Genomic DNA, 16,079 nt, shown 5'->3' with positions numbered 1-16,079 from the left:
AAAACCCAAAGAAAATATGAGTCAATGCTGTCTTAAAAATCTAAGTGTTCTAATGGTGTATGTGGCAGGCATTAGAAATTTAACAGGCAACTAAAACTTGCACATGGACTTAATCCAAGCTCTTTAAAATGAGCTCAGACTGTGAGTGACTGCTTGCTTGGTCTGGAGTGTGGGGAGTGTTATTAGAGAAAAAAAAAAGAGGGAGAGAGAAGGGAGAAATATCTGGTAGTTCCCTTGAGAGGCACAGGCACACACACTGTTCAATTTTGGGGTCAGGTTGAGTCAGAGATATTACCCCCCAATTTCAAGCTTAGAGTGGTTTGGCAAGAGAGGACAATGGAAAAATTGCTCATATCTCCACGTTCCCATTAAGCTCTGAAGTCTGCTGGGCAAACCAAAGGAATGCACATATCATAGTTTTTAAAAAAAATAGATTAGGCCAGTAGTGGAAAAGAAGTTCTAGGATATTATTATCCTTGGCTATTTTTTAAAAAATGAGTGATGAAATTTCACTTAGAATATCTATTGGAATATTATAAAAGAGTGCTCCAGTTCTCTCAGTGTCCCATCTGGGAATGTGATTCCTGCCCTGCACGAAAGAATCTGGAATCATTTGCTGACTGTAGCTGGTGTCCCACAGGACACAAAGGTCAAGGGACAGAGAATTACCAGCTGTGGGAGCCCAGGGTGACACAGGGACCCACGTGGGGCAGATCTCTGCCCTGGCTGAGACTTGCTGAAGCCCAGACTGGGGAGCAGAGGCACCAGAGCAGCTTTTTGCTGGCAGGGTGTTTGTGCAGAGCCTTCATTCCTCATCCTGAGCCTGCTCCAATCATAAAAGGGAATAAGGGCTTAAAATTATTAACACATCATCATTTACACACCCTGCATTAGTAAGACTCTAACACTTTGTTGTGGGTGCAGGAATCCTCCCGAAGGCAGAGACTGATCCCAAAAGTGCCATGTGTTATTAACCCCTTGCAGTTTCCTGCTGCTTTTTCCTTGTGGAAGTGTTGGGAGCAGCCTTCACAAAGACAAGTCTGGGGCAGAGGCTGCTCCCATCACCCCTGCAGCACTGACAGGAGCAGGAATCTGCACAAGGCAAAAACACTTTCTGAGACCCAGGAGCATTTTCTTTCTGGAGCAGCTCAAGGCTCTGTCGTGCAATGATTGCACTGCTCCACTGACTACTGAGGTCTCAAATATTCCATCTGGAAATAAAAGAAATAAATTAAGGCTTTTCATTCTGGGCTGGGGAAAGCAGAGCTGCCCGGCACCGGGAGGGGTTGTGGTGCTGCCTGTGCTTTGATGCTGTCCCTGTCCTGCAGCAGGTGAGATCAGACAGCAGCACGGAGCCTCCTCGCTCTGCAGCAAAATAACTTCCACGGGCTGTTGTGAGAGTGACTAAGAGCAGCTGGAGCGCTCAGGAGAGAGGGAGCTCTGTCTGGAGAAAGCCGAGGAGACACGAGGCAGGGCAATGGCCTGATCCTAAGGCGGTATAAAGCCGCTCAAGAGACTTTCCATTGGCTTGTCCGAGACTCGGAGCTCTCGGATGATCCCCTCTGGGTGTAGGTGTTAACGAGTGTGTTTTGGCAGGTGCCCGGGGAGCTCTCCCCGGCAGGAGAAAACAAACAGCGGCTCCCAAGGCCCCTCAAAGGCAGCGGAGCCGCGTCCCCCGGAGCCGCTCAGCCTCCGGCTCTGACTCAGCGGCCGAGCGGCGCTGCCAGCGCGGGCGGGAGCCGGGGATGGAGCGGATGGAAGAGCCCGTCCCTCCTTCCCTTCTGCACCTCCTGTCCCTTCTGCACCTCCTGTCCCTCCTGCCCCTCCTGCACCTCCTGTCCCTCCTGTCCCTCCTGTCCCTCCTGCACCTCCTGTCCCTCCTGTCCCTTCTGCACCTCCTGTCCCTCCTGTCCCTTCTCCCCGTCCCCCCCGCACGGGCAGCGCTGTCACAGCCCAGCTCGCCGCTCCTCGGGCGCGGTGCAGGATCGGGGCTGCGGGCGGAGAGCGCTTCCCCCGCACCGAGCATCCTCCTGCCGGCCCCGCAGAGCCCCGCACGGCCGTGCCCGGAGCCTCCAGCCCAGCATCGCCCGCAGAGGCGCTCCGTGCCCCGCTCCGTGCGAGCCCGAGCCCCTCCGCCTCCGCACGCCCTGCCCTGCCCTCGGAGGATGCCCGAGGGAGCCGCAGCATCCCCGGAAAGCTGCCCCTGTCCCCGGGCGGCAGCGGAGGGACGGTGGCACGGGGCTGACAGCGGGGCTGGCTCCTCCTCTGGCTGCGCTTTAACTCTTGCCTCCTCCCGCAGTCCCGACCCCCGCCCGCAGCACGGCCCGGACCTCACCCCGGGCACCCCCGGTACCCCCGGTACCCCCGGCACCGAGCCCCGGGCCCGGCCGCTCTGCCGCAGTCCCCGCCGGGCCGGGGCAGCGCCGCGGAGCCCCGAGCCCGAGCCGGGCAGGCGGAGCAAGGGTTAAGCGGCCGGGTTAGTCAGCGAGACTCCTGGGGTGATGGCTTGGAAGAGGAGAGTCTCCCTGGCTGGAGTTTAAAGGAGGCAGCTCCAGACAGATCTGTACCGCCGGGGCGGATCGCTTCAAACCAAACCGAACCAAAGCGAACCTGAAGCCAGCCCTGTCCCCTCCCCAGGCCCCTCGGGTGACCCCTCCTGCCCACCCCGCCTGCCCAGCCCGGCCCGGGGGGACCTGCGAGCCCTGGAGGGAGCGACACACGGACACGCACACAGCACCCAGACAGGCAGCGCTCACACCCTACCTTGATCCATAGACCTCATGATGTGGTGGTAGTGTACCAGCCTGCAGGCAGTTTCTCGCTGCATCAGGAATTTAAAAAAGAAAAAAATCTATAGCCGAAAAAAAAAAAAAAATTTAAAAAAAGGAAAAAAAAAATCTCCTTTAAACCATCTTCAACCAGTGCTACCCGGACAGAGGGAACCCCTCTTGCTCGCCTCCTCAGTAAGTGTTTGGAGGTGCAGAGGGATCCGAGCTGGGCTGAGCGTGTTCCTGAAGTGAAGTCAGTTCTCTGCTCTGAGATGAGGGTTACTAGAGAGGGAAAGGCCACTTCCTTCCCTGCTCCGAGTGTTTATAGTCTTTGAATGCTGTAAAATAACGGGATTCCCTCACTGTTTCCTCCTGTTTATCCCAGTGCCATGGAAACCCCTGGATCGCCTCCATCTCCCAAACTGAGGGCTTTCCTGCAACTTCACACTCAGGAATCCATGACGTCTCCCAGCTCCGGGCCAAGGCAGCTCTGCGGCTTTCTCAGTCTGCAGCACAAGCACTTAATTGTTGAGCAGAAAGTTAGAGAGCGAGTAAGAAAGAAATATGGATGATGTTAAAAATCCCAGTGTGTGCTTTTTAAACAAAACTTGCAGGAACTGCAAAGCCTTTCAAAGCAACGGGGCTTCTGTGCAGAAGTTTTCCTTCTTCCCAGCAGAGACAAGCTCAGGCTGCTGCTGCTTTTACCTTTGAATAAATCATTCAGAAAAGCGAAGTCCCCAGCTTATATTTATGTCTTTTAAATTCAGCAGCACTCTATTAATACTCATCTTGTTACTGGCACAGGTTTTGGCTTCTAATTACCACTGGCTCAATTCTTCATACAGAGACGAAAAGAAAAATTAAGAATCGGTGAGTTTGTTTAGTGGCATTTCACAGACCTCTCTCTGTTCCTAATTTTAGATCAATTTAGGAGAGGAGCAACCCCATGGATTTCCACTGATACACGTGGAGCTTAGCAAGAATGAAATAGCCAAGGAAGCCTCCGAAACCAAGACAACCCGCGTGTGTTTACATGTCCTATGTATAAACAGGAAAATAAAGCAAAAGAAAACAGGAAAATAAAGCCGGGGATGTCATGAACTGCGGCTGTCTCACAATGTATGGGTTTCACTGGGCTGTAAGAAGAGGAGCATCTGCCGCTCGCTGTCCCCATGCGGCTGCATGCACAGTCTGCCCTGCAGGGATGGAGAGGTGACGATGAGCGGTTCTCCGGGGAGGGGGCAGCTCTGCGCCCCTCGGGGAGAGCGGCCGGGGTCACGGAGCCCCGGTGAGTCACGGCAGCGCTGCCTGGCACCCGCCCCGCATTTCCATTTTTCACTCCCTCGCTCCCCAAATCGACTCGAAGGAGGTATCGCAATCAAACTTTCTGCTGCTGGGGTTTGTTGTCCTGCAGGCTAGCAACTGCAGGCAGCCCAGGGAAACTCAGCGCACCTCACTTTCCTATCCTTTGTCATCTTTGGACACGTCGGGGCGGAAATACCTTCCGTTATGTAACCGGGGAGCGGGGGAGCCCCGGCCCGGGGACCCCGCCGGCCACAGCTGCCCCCGACCCGCAGCGAGACCCCCTCGCCCCCCTCGGCTCTCGGGAGCCTTTTCCTCCCCGGCCCGCAGGGGATGAGGATGCTCCTGCCTGAGCCGTGGCATGGAGGAGAAGGGCCGAAAAGTTGCACCTGACCCTCGGGCTCGTACCTGGAGGCTTTTCCCGTTCACAGCCCGCACCACGAGCGGCTTTAAAGCCGTGGGAGAGGTCCCGCAAAACCCCTCACTGCCCGGCAGGCGGACCCGGCATTCCCGGTACAGGTGTCACACCTGAGACACTCCCCCTACATCCCCCGGTACAGGTGTCACACCTGAGCTCCCCTTACATCCCCCGGTACAGGTGTCACACCTGAGCTCCCTGCAATCCCCCGGTACAGGTGTCACACCTGAGCTCCCCGCCGCATCCCCCGGTACAGGTGTCACACCTGAGCTCCCCGCCGGCTCCGAGCGCATCCACCGCCGGCAGCAGCAGAATCGGAATCACCAGATTCCTGCTTAGGAACAGTTAAGAGAAACCGAGGTTTCTCAGAGCTGCTGCTTTGCATAGAGAGCAAAACGATTTTAATTAACTTCTAGTCGGGAGAAATAAGTAATTAACGCATCTTCCACCCCCGCCGCCCCAGCTCCTGGCTGCAGCTCTGCCCAGTGCCCCCAGCATCCCTGCGGGGATTGCACTGGGAGCGCACCGGGGACGGGCTCCGGGCGATGCAGCAGAGCTGGGAAGGGGCGAACTGGGGGCGAGCGGGGGAACCCCAAGGCGGGGGGGCCGAGGGCACCTGGCCGTGCCAAGGGGATCCCGGGGCGAGCGGAGAATGGGCCACCCCGACGGAAAGCTCGGCCTCCTCCCACGCGGGTTCTGGGCACTCAGGTTGGCTGCCCTAGGCTGCACCGTTTAAAAATACAATGTCTTTCTTTTAATAGCTCGGTTTGATCGGCTCCCGCTAGTTCACATGACAGGCTTTGCCTAAAATATCTTCTTCCACTAAGTTTTTTCCAACTTAAAACTGCTGAATCCTGCTACCCAAATTAAACTCAGTGCAACGCGAAAAAAAAAAAAAAAAAAAAAAAAAAAAAGAAAATAATAAAAAAAAAAAGAAAATAAATAAATAAAGAAGTGAAAGAGGACTGGCGGCTGCCTCCGGACTAGCATTCCCCAAACCAGCATATGACACAACTGTAAGATTTCCAAGGCTTTTGGAGAGTTCAGCGAGAGAATCGTGTCCTCCACTGGCTGCAGCTTCCCCGCTGAGTTAAACTTTCCTGACGGAACCTTTCTCCTTCTGGCCGCGGCTCCAGCGCGTTGTGAGCGGCCGCGGAGGAGAGGGGGATGTAGTTCAAGTCTTATATAACAGTGCAAGCTGGATGCGGGGGCAGAGACTTTCCCTAGAAACGAGGGATTTTTATATATATATAGTTATTTTTAGCTTCCTTTTTCAAAGGAAGGCCAAATACCTCCGACTTTCCTTTGCTTTCTTATTTTGGTATCACTAAGGGATTTTATTTTTGGAGCTAAGGAGCTATTAATAGCTAATATTTTTAGCTATTTATTCCCTGTTTAGGAGAATACTTCCTCTTCCTTTTAGGGGCACATTCTGGACTGCATCCCTATCCCCCAAAAACCGACCCCGTGCCCACGGCGATCTCTGGGCTGTGCCCAGCGCATCCCTGGCTCGGGGGCCAGGGCAGAGATGCATCTGCTGGCCCCGACCCCGAGCATCTCCCTGGCTCGGGGATGGATTGGGAGGCTGAGTTTGTCCCGGGAGCAGCCGGGCCGGGCTCGCAGCCCAGGAGCAGAGCAGGAGCTCCGTGCCCGGCGGGGAGAGCCGCAGCCGGCCCGGGGGTCCCTGCCCCGGGGGGAGCCCCCCACTCCCCCTGGCAGCCCCCCACAGCATCGCCCTGCCGGAGGATGAGCCTCCCCGCCCGGCTCCACGCAGGCATTTGGCAATAAACCCGATTATTTTTTTAAATTATTATTATTTCTCATGCTCTTTAGGAGATAAGGCATCAAGGCTTCCTGAGGATGTGCTCCCAGGCCATCGGGGCACTGCCTGGATTTTATCATCTGAGACTTCACGGAGACATCTCTGTTTTCCACTTGCAAAAGGTATTTCAGTCTCACGGCAACAATAAGTATTTCTGACAAAAGCTGCTGGCCCTTCCAAAGTAAATACGGCTGTCCCTGGCACAGGAGGCTCCCGGAGCAGCTCAGGGGGGCTCGGCAGGATTCCCACCTCGGGCTGCCCCAGCCCTGCCCGGCTCCTGCGATTCTCCCTCCCTCCCCTTCCCCAGCGGCACCGCCTCGGGCTCATTCCCGACCCTGCCCTCGTCTAGAGAACAATAAATAGCAATAAATGACAATAAATGACAATGTCTGAATGGTGCTCGCTCACCTGAGCCACAGAGGGGCTGATCTGAGCTCCAGGGGCTGGGGGTCCCACCCACCCAGAGCTCCCCGGGTCTGGAACCAGAATGGGTGAGTTTCCTCCAAATCACAGCTCGCTTTTCATCTACAACTGAAAATTCTGCTTGGGGAGGAGATCTCCAGCCAACAGCCACAAGTGAGAGATGCCAATTCTTCTACTTAGCCCTGGATTTTCAGGCCCAGCTACCTGGAAAATTCCCATTATTGTATCAGAATTAGAACTGGCTTTTGAACCTCCTTCTGCAGGAGGGAAAGGGTTTATGGAATGAGAACAGCATCATTAATGAATTAATTTTTTTCACACAAAAATTCAGAGGGAATTGTAGTTTAGAGTGATATTATTGAATCTAAAGCCAGCCAACCACCCCCTATCAGGGCACTGGCAAAAATGTGTATAAATTGATAGCATTAATTACAGTAACATTGAGACATAAGTTGGTTTAATAATAATAAACCCAAAATTAATGAAGTTAAACACCTGTGCATTAGGTTCAGGATGGAAACACTGATGCAGTCACTCATTATATGATATGATGGCTAAACTAAATAAAGATAATAAAGAAAGGTTATGACTGTTTTGAAAAGGTGGCTTTAGTCCTTTCATATCAGGGCCAGGGCAAGGGAATCTGATATTATATCCTGAACAGAATTTACAATTCATTACTGGGGCTCTGGCCACACCCGGCAGCTAATCTAGAATTTCACACATTTAATGAACTTCATACTTGAAATATGTGGTCTGTAAAATCTGATTTACACTGCTGTTAAAATAGCTGGCTTTTGAAAGAGAATATATTTTAAACTATGTATTTGTGCACAAAGTTTGTTGTGTTTTTTTTTTTCCTTTCCAAAAAACCCCAAACCCATTCATTAATTCACCCCAACACATATAAAACCTTGCCCACAGTGTAATTCCTGCTGCAGTATTTCTTTCAGCACCTCAGATTTACTCCCCAGGTTTCTGTGGAGCACACTGCACAGTTGTGAGAGGGGCAGGAGCCCCCAGTGTGACTGCAGGGATGATGGACTGCAGGGTCCATAATTAGTCCTTACCTGCCACCTCCTAAACCTCTGCTTTAGGTCAGGCCTAAAGGGCCATCCCAGCTCAGCCAAGCGTGGCAGCTTTTTATTGCATGTTAACACCTGAGCTTTGCTCCAGGCTCTGCTTTCAGCCAGGGCTTTGTGGCACTCTGCTCTTTGGGCTGCAGAAGGATGGGCTGGGGCTGTGGGAAATAAATCAGCTCTGCCTGGCTCCTGCTGGGGGAGATCACAGGGAAATGGTTGTCACTCACGGGGGAAACACAAGAGGTTTCTTTCTTTTGAAGGCAATTTATGGAGAGCAGGGCACTTGTAAGAATTAGTTCCACACTTCAGTAATGAGCAAGAATTCAGCTGGGGCTGGAGCAAACCCTGAGGGTTGTGAGAGGGGTGGGTGAGTGTGAGCTGGTCCTTTACACCAACCTGTGCTCACACCCCACCTGCTTTGGGAAGCTCCTCTCCTCATGGCAGTGCTGCAAATAGAGATTTCACTCTGAGGATTTGTCTTCTGGAGCATTCTCTAGGAAAGATCAGGTATTAATACCTGACAGAGGGAATGCTGATCATTATAAATGTGCCTTTTTACTCCAAACTCTGATCTCAGATTTACACAGGTGCAGAGGAGTTCTGCCTCTCTGGGCACCACCCCTTGCTTTCCCAGAGTTTTTTGAGAATTGTTTCTCCCCATGGCAGTGACACCACGGCAGCTGGAGCAGGGAAATGCTTCAGTGAGACCATTACAGGGCATTTATTTAATGCCTGGTCAACAGCAATCTCCATCACTCTTTGTCACAGGCTGGTGGCCTCTGTACAAAAGGAATCTGAGGTGATTTGAAAGGCAGCAGAGGCAGCCCAGGACAGGCACAGAAACGCCAGCACAGCTCTTGGGAGCAGATGTGAAGCACATGAGTCAGTCTGGAGCCTGCCAAGAGCACAGGGCAGGACATGCCCGTGTCCCAGTGCCACCAAGGTGTGCTCAGGGTGCTCCTGAGCTGAATGAGCACAACCACCCAGCACAGCCCACTCACCCCCACTCCTGCTCTCCACTTATCCCTGGGCAGCTCTGCTTTTACCCTGGTAAACAACTCTCTGGATATGGTTAAGCTACTCAGAGTGTGCATTTAAAATAAAATCTGTTTCACATAAAAGGACAAATGAGAATGACTATTACCCCCATCTTTACTGCCTTAAATTCTTTTGCACAGATTGTTCTTGTTACTCCTTTCTGAGAGAATCTGAAGAGCAGACAAAATTCTGCCTTACGTGGACAATTCCAGCAAGCCAAGAGCAGGAGGCTTTAAAGAGGGATTGCAGGGATTTCAAAGCCCTTTTTGAAACCCACTCAGGTCTTGGGCCACAGAGGGAGGGAGAGCAGCAGAGGGAAGGACATTCTTCTCACAGCCTGATCCTGCAAGATGCTCATCATCTCTAATTACAGCAGCATTGAGAGATGCACCATGTAACCCAGAGAGCCCCAGAGCAGCCAGATAGTTTTAAGGCCACCAAATGCTTCTGGCCAAAGGCAGCCCCAGTGTCACCTTTGGAATTGCCCTGGAGCAGCACAGTGTCACTCACACTCAGATTTTCCTGGATTTCCTGTGCAGTTGCACAGGTGCCTCCCCTGCTGCTCCCCTCATTCTCACAGCTCCCACAGGCACTGACATTGAACATTCTGCACAAGTGTTTGGATCTGCACTTCCAGGAGGAGACAGAATGAAATGTTTGGGTTGGGGTTTATCAACACTCCCAATTTTTGAAGCCTGCAATCACATTTCCCATTTAAAACCAGACCTCTGAATACTCTGTGGAAGAAGGAACTTTCCTCTGAGATTGACTCCCATGTTTAAGGTGCTGAGACATTCCAATCATCAAAACAAGTATTTCTGTGTGTTCTGCCTGTGGGGCCAGCCCAGAGCACTGGCTGTGTCTGGCCCCATCTCCTGCCTGGGGAAGGCAACAGGAGCAGTTCCCCCTCTCTGCTGAAGATGGAAGACAATGTTTGATGCCACAGCAATGCAGGGCAGAAGGGGCAGTGCCAGGTGTCGTGGCTTCAGCCCTCAGAAGGTGAAAACAGAGCAGGTCAATGAGGTTTTCCCCTCTCCAAATGGTTCGTGGTGCAGGGGAGCCTCTACAGCTCCATCAGGCTCAGGGTCAGAGTGAGACACCCAATTCCAGCCAGCACCTATTCCTTTTTCTCAGAAAAAAGGAAAAGCAGAGACACACCAGTGTACAATGCAACCACAATCTGAAAAACAAGGCCACTGGCATGTTTGGTAAAGCCCAGGCTGAAACCAGCCCAGGATGTGTGATCTTCCAAAAATCTGCCAGCCCCTGCAGGATTCAAACTTCTTACATGACCACAGCCACATGAAGAATGAAATGAAACCCCATGGAAATCTTTGACATTTCTACTATTATGCAATGTTTGGGTGAAAAAAAAAATTGCTGAAATTCTCCTTGCCTTCCAGAGTGAGTTTAGAAAAACTATTTCTAGCTTTTTTAAATTACACATTTCACCATTAAAAAGAAACCATTCAAAAATTAAAGGAACCACTAACCAGGCCTTATGTAACCCATTTAGAGTGGGAAATTGGTAACACTTGGGAGCAAAGTCTGTTCCTGTGATTTCTGGAGACTCCACCATCCATTTGATGTGTGCAAACATCACAAAAAAATGGCTTATTTAATATTTGCATTAACTACTTTATACAAAAAAAAAAAAAAAAAAAAAAAAGGTTAGTCATTAAAAAGGACATCTGTGTCCTATAGAATCTAAGAGAAACACTTCCATAGATGGTCAGTGATCTGAGGGATAGTTGGTCACTGCTTTCAATAAACAGTCTCCCAAGTCAGAGATTTACTTTATCCAACTGCACTCTTAATTTTCTTTCTTTTTTTTTTTTTTTTTTTTTTTTAAGTGTTTATAGCTCTATTACATTTTTGGTAGAAATTTGCAGTACTGTGTTTGTACTCACCATTATTGCCATTTCCCCTGTGGAGAATATTCAATGTTAAATCCTGCCTCTCCCCCTGCTCCTGACCCTGGGACTGCTCTCGTGCTGAGCCACTCACTGAATCAAATGTCCAAGGGATGAGAGCATTCCCAAAATAGCTGCTCCTAATGCTCTTGCATCACTGCCCTTCCCAGGGCAGGATAAATCTGTGTTCCAATGAAAATTCCCTCCTCATTCCCAGCAGTGGCTGCCAGCAGCAATGACCACCCCTGTTAAAACCAAAACTGGCTCTAGAAAGAACTGAATGAAGCAGCTCTGAGCATTTCTTGGATTTCCCTTCCCACACACAGGTTAAAGCCCCACAGCACAACTCCTCCACATCCTGACAATTCCCACACATCTGGGACTGCTCATGCCAGGACTGACCAGCTGCATCACACAGGAGTGAAATAAAGGAGTTGCATAAAATTTATTTTTTTCCACCTTGTTTTACAACATTCCCTTTAAAGTTCTTACACATCTGCCACATGTAACTCCACAGAACAATAAATAACTGGCATTCAATTTCTCTTGACTCAGGAGTATTTACAGGTTGTTTAGCTGGATGACAGGTACAAAACATCAGCATCACAGTAAATACCATTTGGACACCAGAATCCATTTCCCCATTAAAAATTAAATTAACATTGATTTTTAAAACAATTTCAACAATTAAAAATGTTCTCAAAGGCATAGAAGTACACGAGTTGTTGTAGGCAGTAGTAATGGACCATATTGGCAAAGCTGTGAACCACAGGATTTCATGCAAATCATAGAGTTTCACACTTATGGAATAAGTAATAATAAAGAAAGGGCCTGTCCAGCTCCTGGATAGTGGGCACTGTGCTGGCCCAGGTGCTGTGGGATGAGCCCAACCCCACAGGAGCAGCTTGGGGCTGCACAGGGCAGAGGTTCACACCCTGGGCAGAGCAAATCAGGGGATGGTGCAGAAGTTTTGTCCCACAGAAACCCCAGAGAGCAGCTTTAGGGACCCCCCTGTGACCTGGGGCTCCCTGACAAACCCAGCCCAGCTCCAGCACCTCCCTGGTGAGGCTGTCCTGGGCTTGGGTGGGACAGAAACACCTCTGGTGCAGCTCCCAGCACAGCCCTGAGCTCGAGGGGACACTGGGATGGTCCTGACCACCCCTCAGCCAAATTTAATATTTGCATTAATTACTTTATACAAAAAAAAAAAAAAAAAAAAAGTTAGCCATTAAAAAGGGCATCTGTGTCCTATAGAATCTAAGAGAAACACTTCCATAGATGGTCAGTGATCTGAGGGATAGTTGGTCACTGCTTTCAATAAACAGTCTCCCAAGTCAGAGATTTACTTTATCCAACTGCACTCTTAATTTTCCTCAAGGGGAACCAGGGATGGTCCTGACCCCCCAGGCAGCCCTGAGCACACCCTGCACAGGCTGAAGCTGCTGAACACAGAACCTTGGGCATCCACTGCCCCACGAGCTGAGCTGAGCAAAGGTTTGCACAGAAACTCTGGGGAGGAGAGAAATGCAGAGTTGGGGGATAGACAGGGCTGTGACACACCTGAATTACTGCACAGGTGCAGGGAGAGAACAGTGTGTGCCACTAAACCTGCCCCTGCAGCAGCTCAGCACGGGGTGCTGGAGGTGTGAGACTCACACTGGCACCCAGGGAAATCACCTGGAGCCCCAAAGCACACGGGTCACACATGGACTGCTGCAGCACACAACCCACAGGTAAAGCTACAGGAAGGACACCAAGGCCACAAACAAGACACTACACAGAAGAAGAAAATTGCTTCACTCCCCAGAAGTACAAATTATGAGCATACTAGAGGAAAAGATGAAATTTCCAACAGAGAATCCATTTATTTTAATGTACATTAAATAGGAACATGTGTATTAAATTTTGCTTTTAAAAGCATTTTTAAATAACTTAAGAGAAATGGGTTGCAAACATAAAGTGCTAAACTTGAAAAATAGAAGTGTTCCTCTTTCCTGCTGTTTGTTAGATGGCAGTTTTAGTCTCTGACTGCTTTGAAAAAAAATGTAGTGTATATCCAGGCAGAAATGGCTTCCTGGATTTACTACCTTGTGGAAAAACATGAGCTGCAAAGAACACAATCCACACCCCAACACACAGCTATAGATCACTATAACCCTACTAAATATGTTACTAAACCTATGATTCAATAAATACAGATGAAATCACAGTTCACTCCCTTTCTTGGTGTAAGCTAATAGTTTGCAAATATGGTCCACTCAGTGTAAACTGTATTGACTTGAGGAAACAGTGAATTCTACCATTTATATGTCTCAAATATTTACACACAGTAGCTTGGCACTGTTGCAGGACATTGAGCTACCAACACACAGGAGAGAGGGACAGAGCTGCTCAGTCACCACCTGGGGCCAAAAGGAACTCTTGGTTCTTGTTCTTAAGCTAATGAAAGCAAACTGGATGGGATATTGAGAAGAAATTCTGCCCTTTGAGGGTGGCAGTCCTGGCACAGGTGCCCAGAGAAGCTGTGGCTGCCCCTGGATCCCTGGCAGTGCCCAAGGCCAGGCTGGATGGGGCTGGAGCACTGGGACAGTGGGAGGGGTCCCTGCCATGTCAGGGGTGGCACTGGGTGGGCTTTAAGGTCCCTTCCAACCCAAACCATTCCATGATTCTGTGAAATGCAGTCTGGGGACTCCAGAACAGTGGCACACACAAAATTATCCAGTCATGATGAAGACAGTATCAAGGATTTTTCTGGCAAAATGGCATCAATGCACAGGAGGCTGTGAGCCCAGCTCCCAGAAGGGAGCTCAGGCTCTGGGCTCTGATTTGGGACAGGAGTTGGGCTCTGATTTGGGACAGGAGCTCAGGCTCAGGCTCTGATTTGGGACAGGAGTTGGGCTCTGATTTGGGACAGGAGCTCAGGCTCAGGCTCTGATTTGGGACAGGAGCTCAGGCTCTGGGCTCTGATTTGGGACAGGAGCTCAGGCTCAGGCTCTGGTTTGGGACAGGAGCTCAGGCTCTGGTTTGGGACAGGAGCTCAGGCTCTGGGCTCTGATTTGGGACAGGAGCTCAGGCTCTGATTTGGGACAGGAGCTCAGGCTCAGGCTCTGATTTGGGACAGGAGCTCAGGCTCAGGCTCTGATTTGGGACAGGAGCTCAGGCTCTGATTTGGGACAGGAGCTCAGGCTCAGGCTCTGATTTGGGACAGGAGCTCAGGCTCTGATTTGGGACAGGAGCTCAGGCTCTGGGCTCTGATTTGGGACAGGAACTCAGGCTCTGATTTGGGACAGGAGCACAGGCTCTGGGCTCTGATTTGGGACAGGAGCTCAGGCTCTGGGCTCTGATTTGGGACAGGAGCTCAGGCTCTGATTTGGGACAGGAGCTCAGGCTCAGGCTCTGATTTGGGACAGGAGCACAGGCTCTGGGCTCTGATTTGGGACAGGAGCTCAGGCTCTGATTTGGGACAGGAGCTCAGGCTCTGGGCTCTGATTTGGGACAGGAGCTCAGGCTCAGGCTCTGATTTGGGACAGGAGCTCAGGCTCTGATTTGGGACAGGAGCTCAGGCTCTGGTTTGGGACAGGAGCTCAGGCTCAGGCTCTGGTTTGGGACAGGAGCTCAGGCTCTGGGCTCTGATTTGGGACAGGAGCTCAGGCTCTGGGCTCTTTCCCTCCTGTGCAGCCAAGGAACAGCAGCAGGCAGTGCCAGCTGTGCCTGTGGTTTCTCTGATGTGGAAGGAGACAGCAAGCAACTGATTCAGCACAGTCTGAAGAGCCTCACTCAAGGATGGCTGCCAGGAAGAGCCCAGGGTGTCTGATGCACCAACCCAGCTCTAAAAGTCCCTTCAAGTCTCTGTCCTTCTGCTGAGAAGCCCAAGCATGTGTTGCTCTCCTTATGATTATAATGTGGACCAAAGTTTATAATAATGACAGAACTCACCGAGTTTGATTTTTGAAAAATAAAAATGCACAACTTTGCTCTGCAGACAACCTAATGCCTTTGTATGAACCCACTCCTGTGATTGAGGTTTGGCTTTTAGAGCCAAGCAAGTGCAAGGTTCCAAAAGCTGCCTCCCTGCAGGGAGCATGTCATTAAAGCATCCACCTAGGAGTGCCTCTGCTTATTTGCAGCTCATCCTCAAAAGTCTCACACTAACAGGAAACAGATTTCATGGAGCTGTGAGGAGTAGCAGCTCTGTGACCTCTCAGTCTCTGAGGATTCAAGACACGTCTGCCACATTGTCTCAGAACAGTACGAGCCTCTTCTCACGTTGTCGACACATTTCAAGGATGATCAACTGCAAAGTTCTGTTCCAAAGGGGATTTGCTTTAGTTTAGATAATTTTCTGCTGCACAAATAAATACAGAGTAAAATTATTATGTCACCGGCTCCTTTTAACAGGAAGCACAAAAGCTAAACAAAACTGAATTCTCTGGTTTTGAGCTACCCCTTCTCTGTCTTTATCAATGGCTGGATACCTCCAAAATCACTGGGGTGACCACATTTCAACGGAAGGAAAATCTCAGACACACTCAGATTCTCTCTCCAGTGTGTGTAGATCCGACAGGCTGGAGCCCCATTATGGAAACAACATGCCATAAATCAGGAATCAGCTGTCAGCACTGTAGTGCATCACCTACATTAAGGGATTTCCAAGATGTAAAAAGAATGTAACTACTTGAACCAAAAAGACAAATAACATTAAAAAAAAAAAAAACAAACAAACCACAATGCAAAGAACAGCGCAGACACTTAAAAAAATTCACTGTAAATTGTCAAATGTAAATCCCAAGGTCAGGTAGCAGCTTCCACAGACTTTGAACCATGCAAGAGAAACCCACTGCAACGGCAGCTCCATGCATCTGACCCCAGAGAAGAAGGACAAAAGTGCCAAGAACTGGATGAACCCAGAGCCTCCACCCTCCAAACACTCCCTGCTGGTGTTAACTCCTGTCCAGCTGGGAGTCTCTCACTGGAGCAGCAGGTAACAGAGGTTTTACCACGGGGGGTGCTTGTTCTGGGACAGCTGGGCTTTGCCTCTGAGCCCTGGGCAAGGTCTGTCTGGTGCCAGGAGCAGCCCTAGGACGTGAGCTTGGAGTAGCTGGGGGGAGAAAACCTCCGTCTCAGGTACTTGAGGACGTAGAGGGGCAGGCAGCTGACCAGGGTGATGACAGTGACCTTCCACAGGAACGACAGGGTGGCAATGAAGTAAACATCTGTGTGGAGAAACCAGCACTGAGTCAAAAACACAGGGAGGAGCTTCTGGGGAGCAGAAAAGCAGCTCCATCTCCCACTGCCCCCTCCTGCCCGTGGCAC

General features: G+C 50.5%; 2 protein-coding genes and 1 long non-coding RNA gene across 5 annotated transcripts in view; 1 reads left to right on the top strand and 2 right to left on the bottom strand.

The window, feature by feature from the left end:
• The window catches only part of NFATC2 (nuclear factor of activated T cells 2), a 75,133-nt gene extending 71,886 nt beyond the window's left edge, over window positions 1-3,247 (bottom strand). For all 3 annotated transcript variants that reach the window (XM_079321741.1, XM_079321742.1, XM_079321743.1), the window contains exon 1: window positions 2,764-3,247. In XM_079321741.1, the coding sequence (XP_079177867.1) occupies window positions 2,764-2,827 (64 nt within the window). In that variant the 5' untranslated portion in view covers window positions 2,828-3,247. The remainder of the gene's footprint in view (window positions 1-2,763) is intronic.
• LOC306809855 overlaps window positions 1-16,079 on the top strand; it is a 639,653-nt gene that overhangs the window by 381,044 nt on the left and 242,530 nt on the right. The window lies entirely within an intron of this gene.
• The window catches only part of ATP9A (ATPase phospholipid transporting 9A (putative)), a 50,005-nt gene continuing 46,537 nt past the window's right edge, over window positions 12,612-16,079 (bottom strand). The window contains exons 28-29 of the mRNA XM_079321729.1: window positions 14,251-15,979; window positions 12,612-14,010 (exon numbers count right to left, since the gene is read on the bottom strand). Coding sequence (XP_079177855.1) covers window positions 15,843-15,979 — 137 coding nt within the window. The 3' untranslated portion in view covers window positions 12,612-14,010; window positions 14,251-15,842. The remainder of the gene's footprint in view (window positions 14,011-14,250; window positions 15,980-16,079) is intronic.

This window comes from Erithacus rubecula, assembly GCF_903797595.1.
Source record: "Erithacus rubecula genome assembly, chromosome: 18".
NCBI lineage: Eukaryota > Metazoa > Chordata > Aves > Passeriformes > Muscicapidae > Erithacus > Erithacus rubecula.
This window is presented reverse-complemented; position numbering and strand designations above follow the sequence as displayed.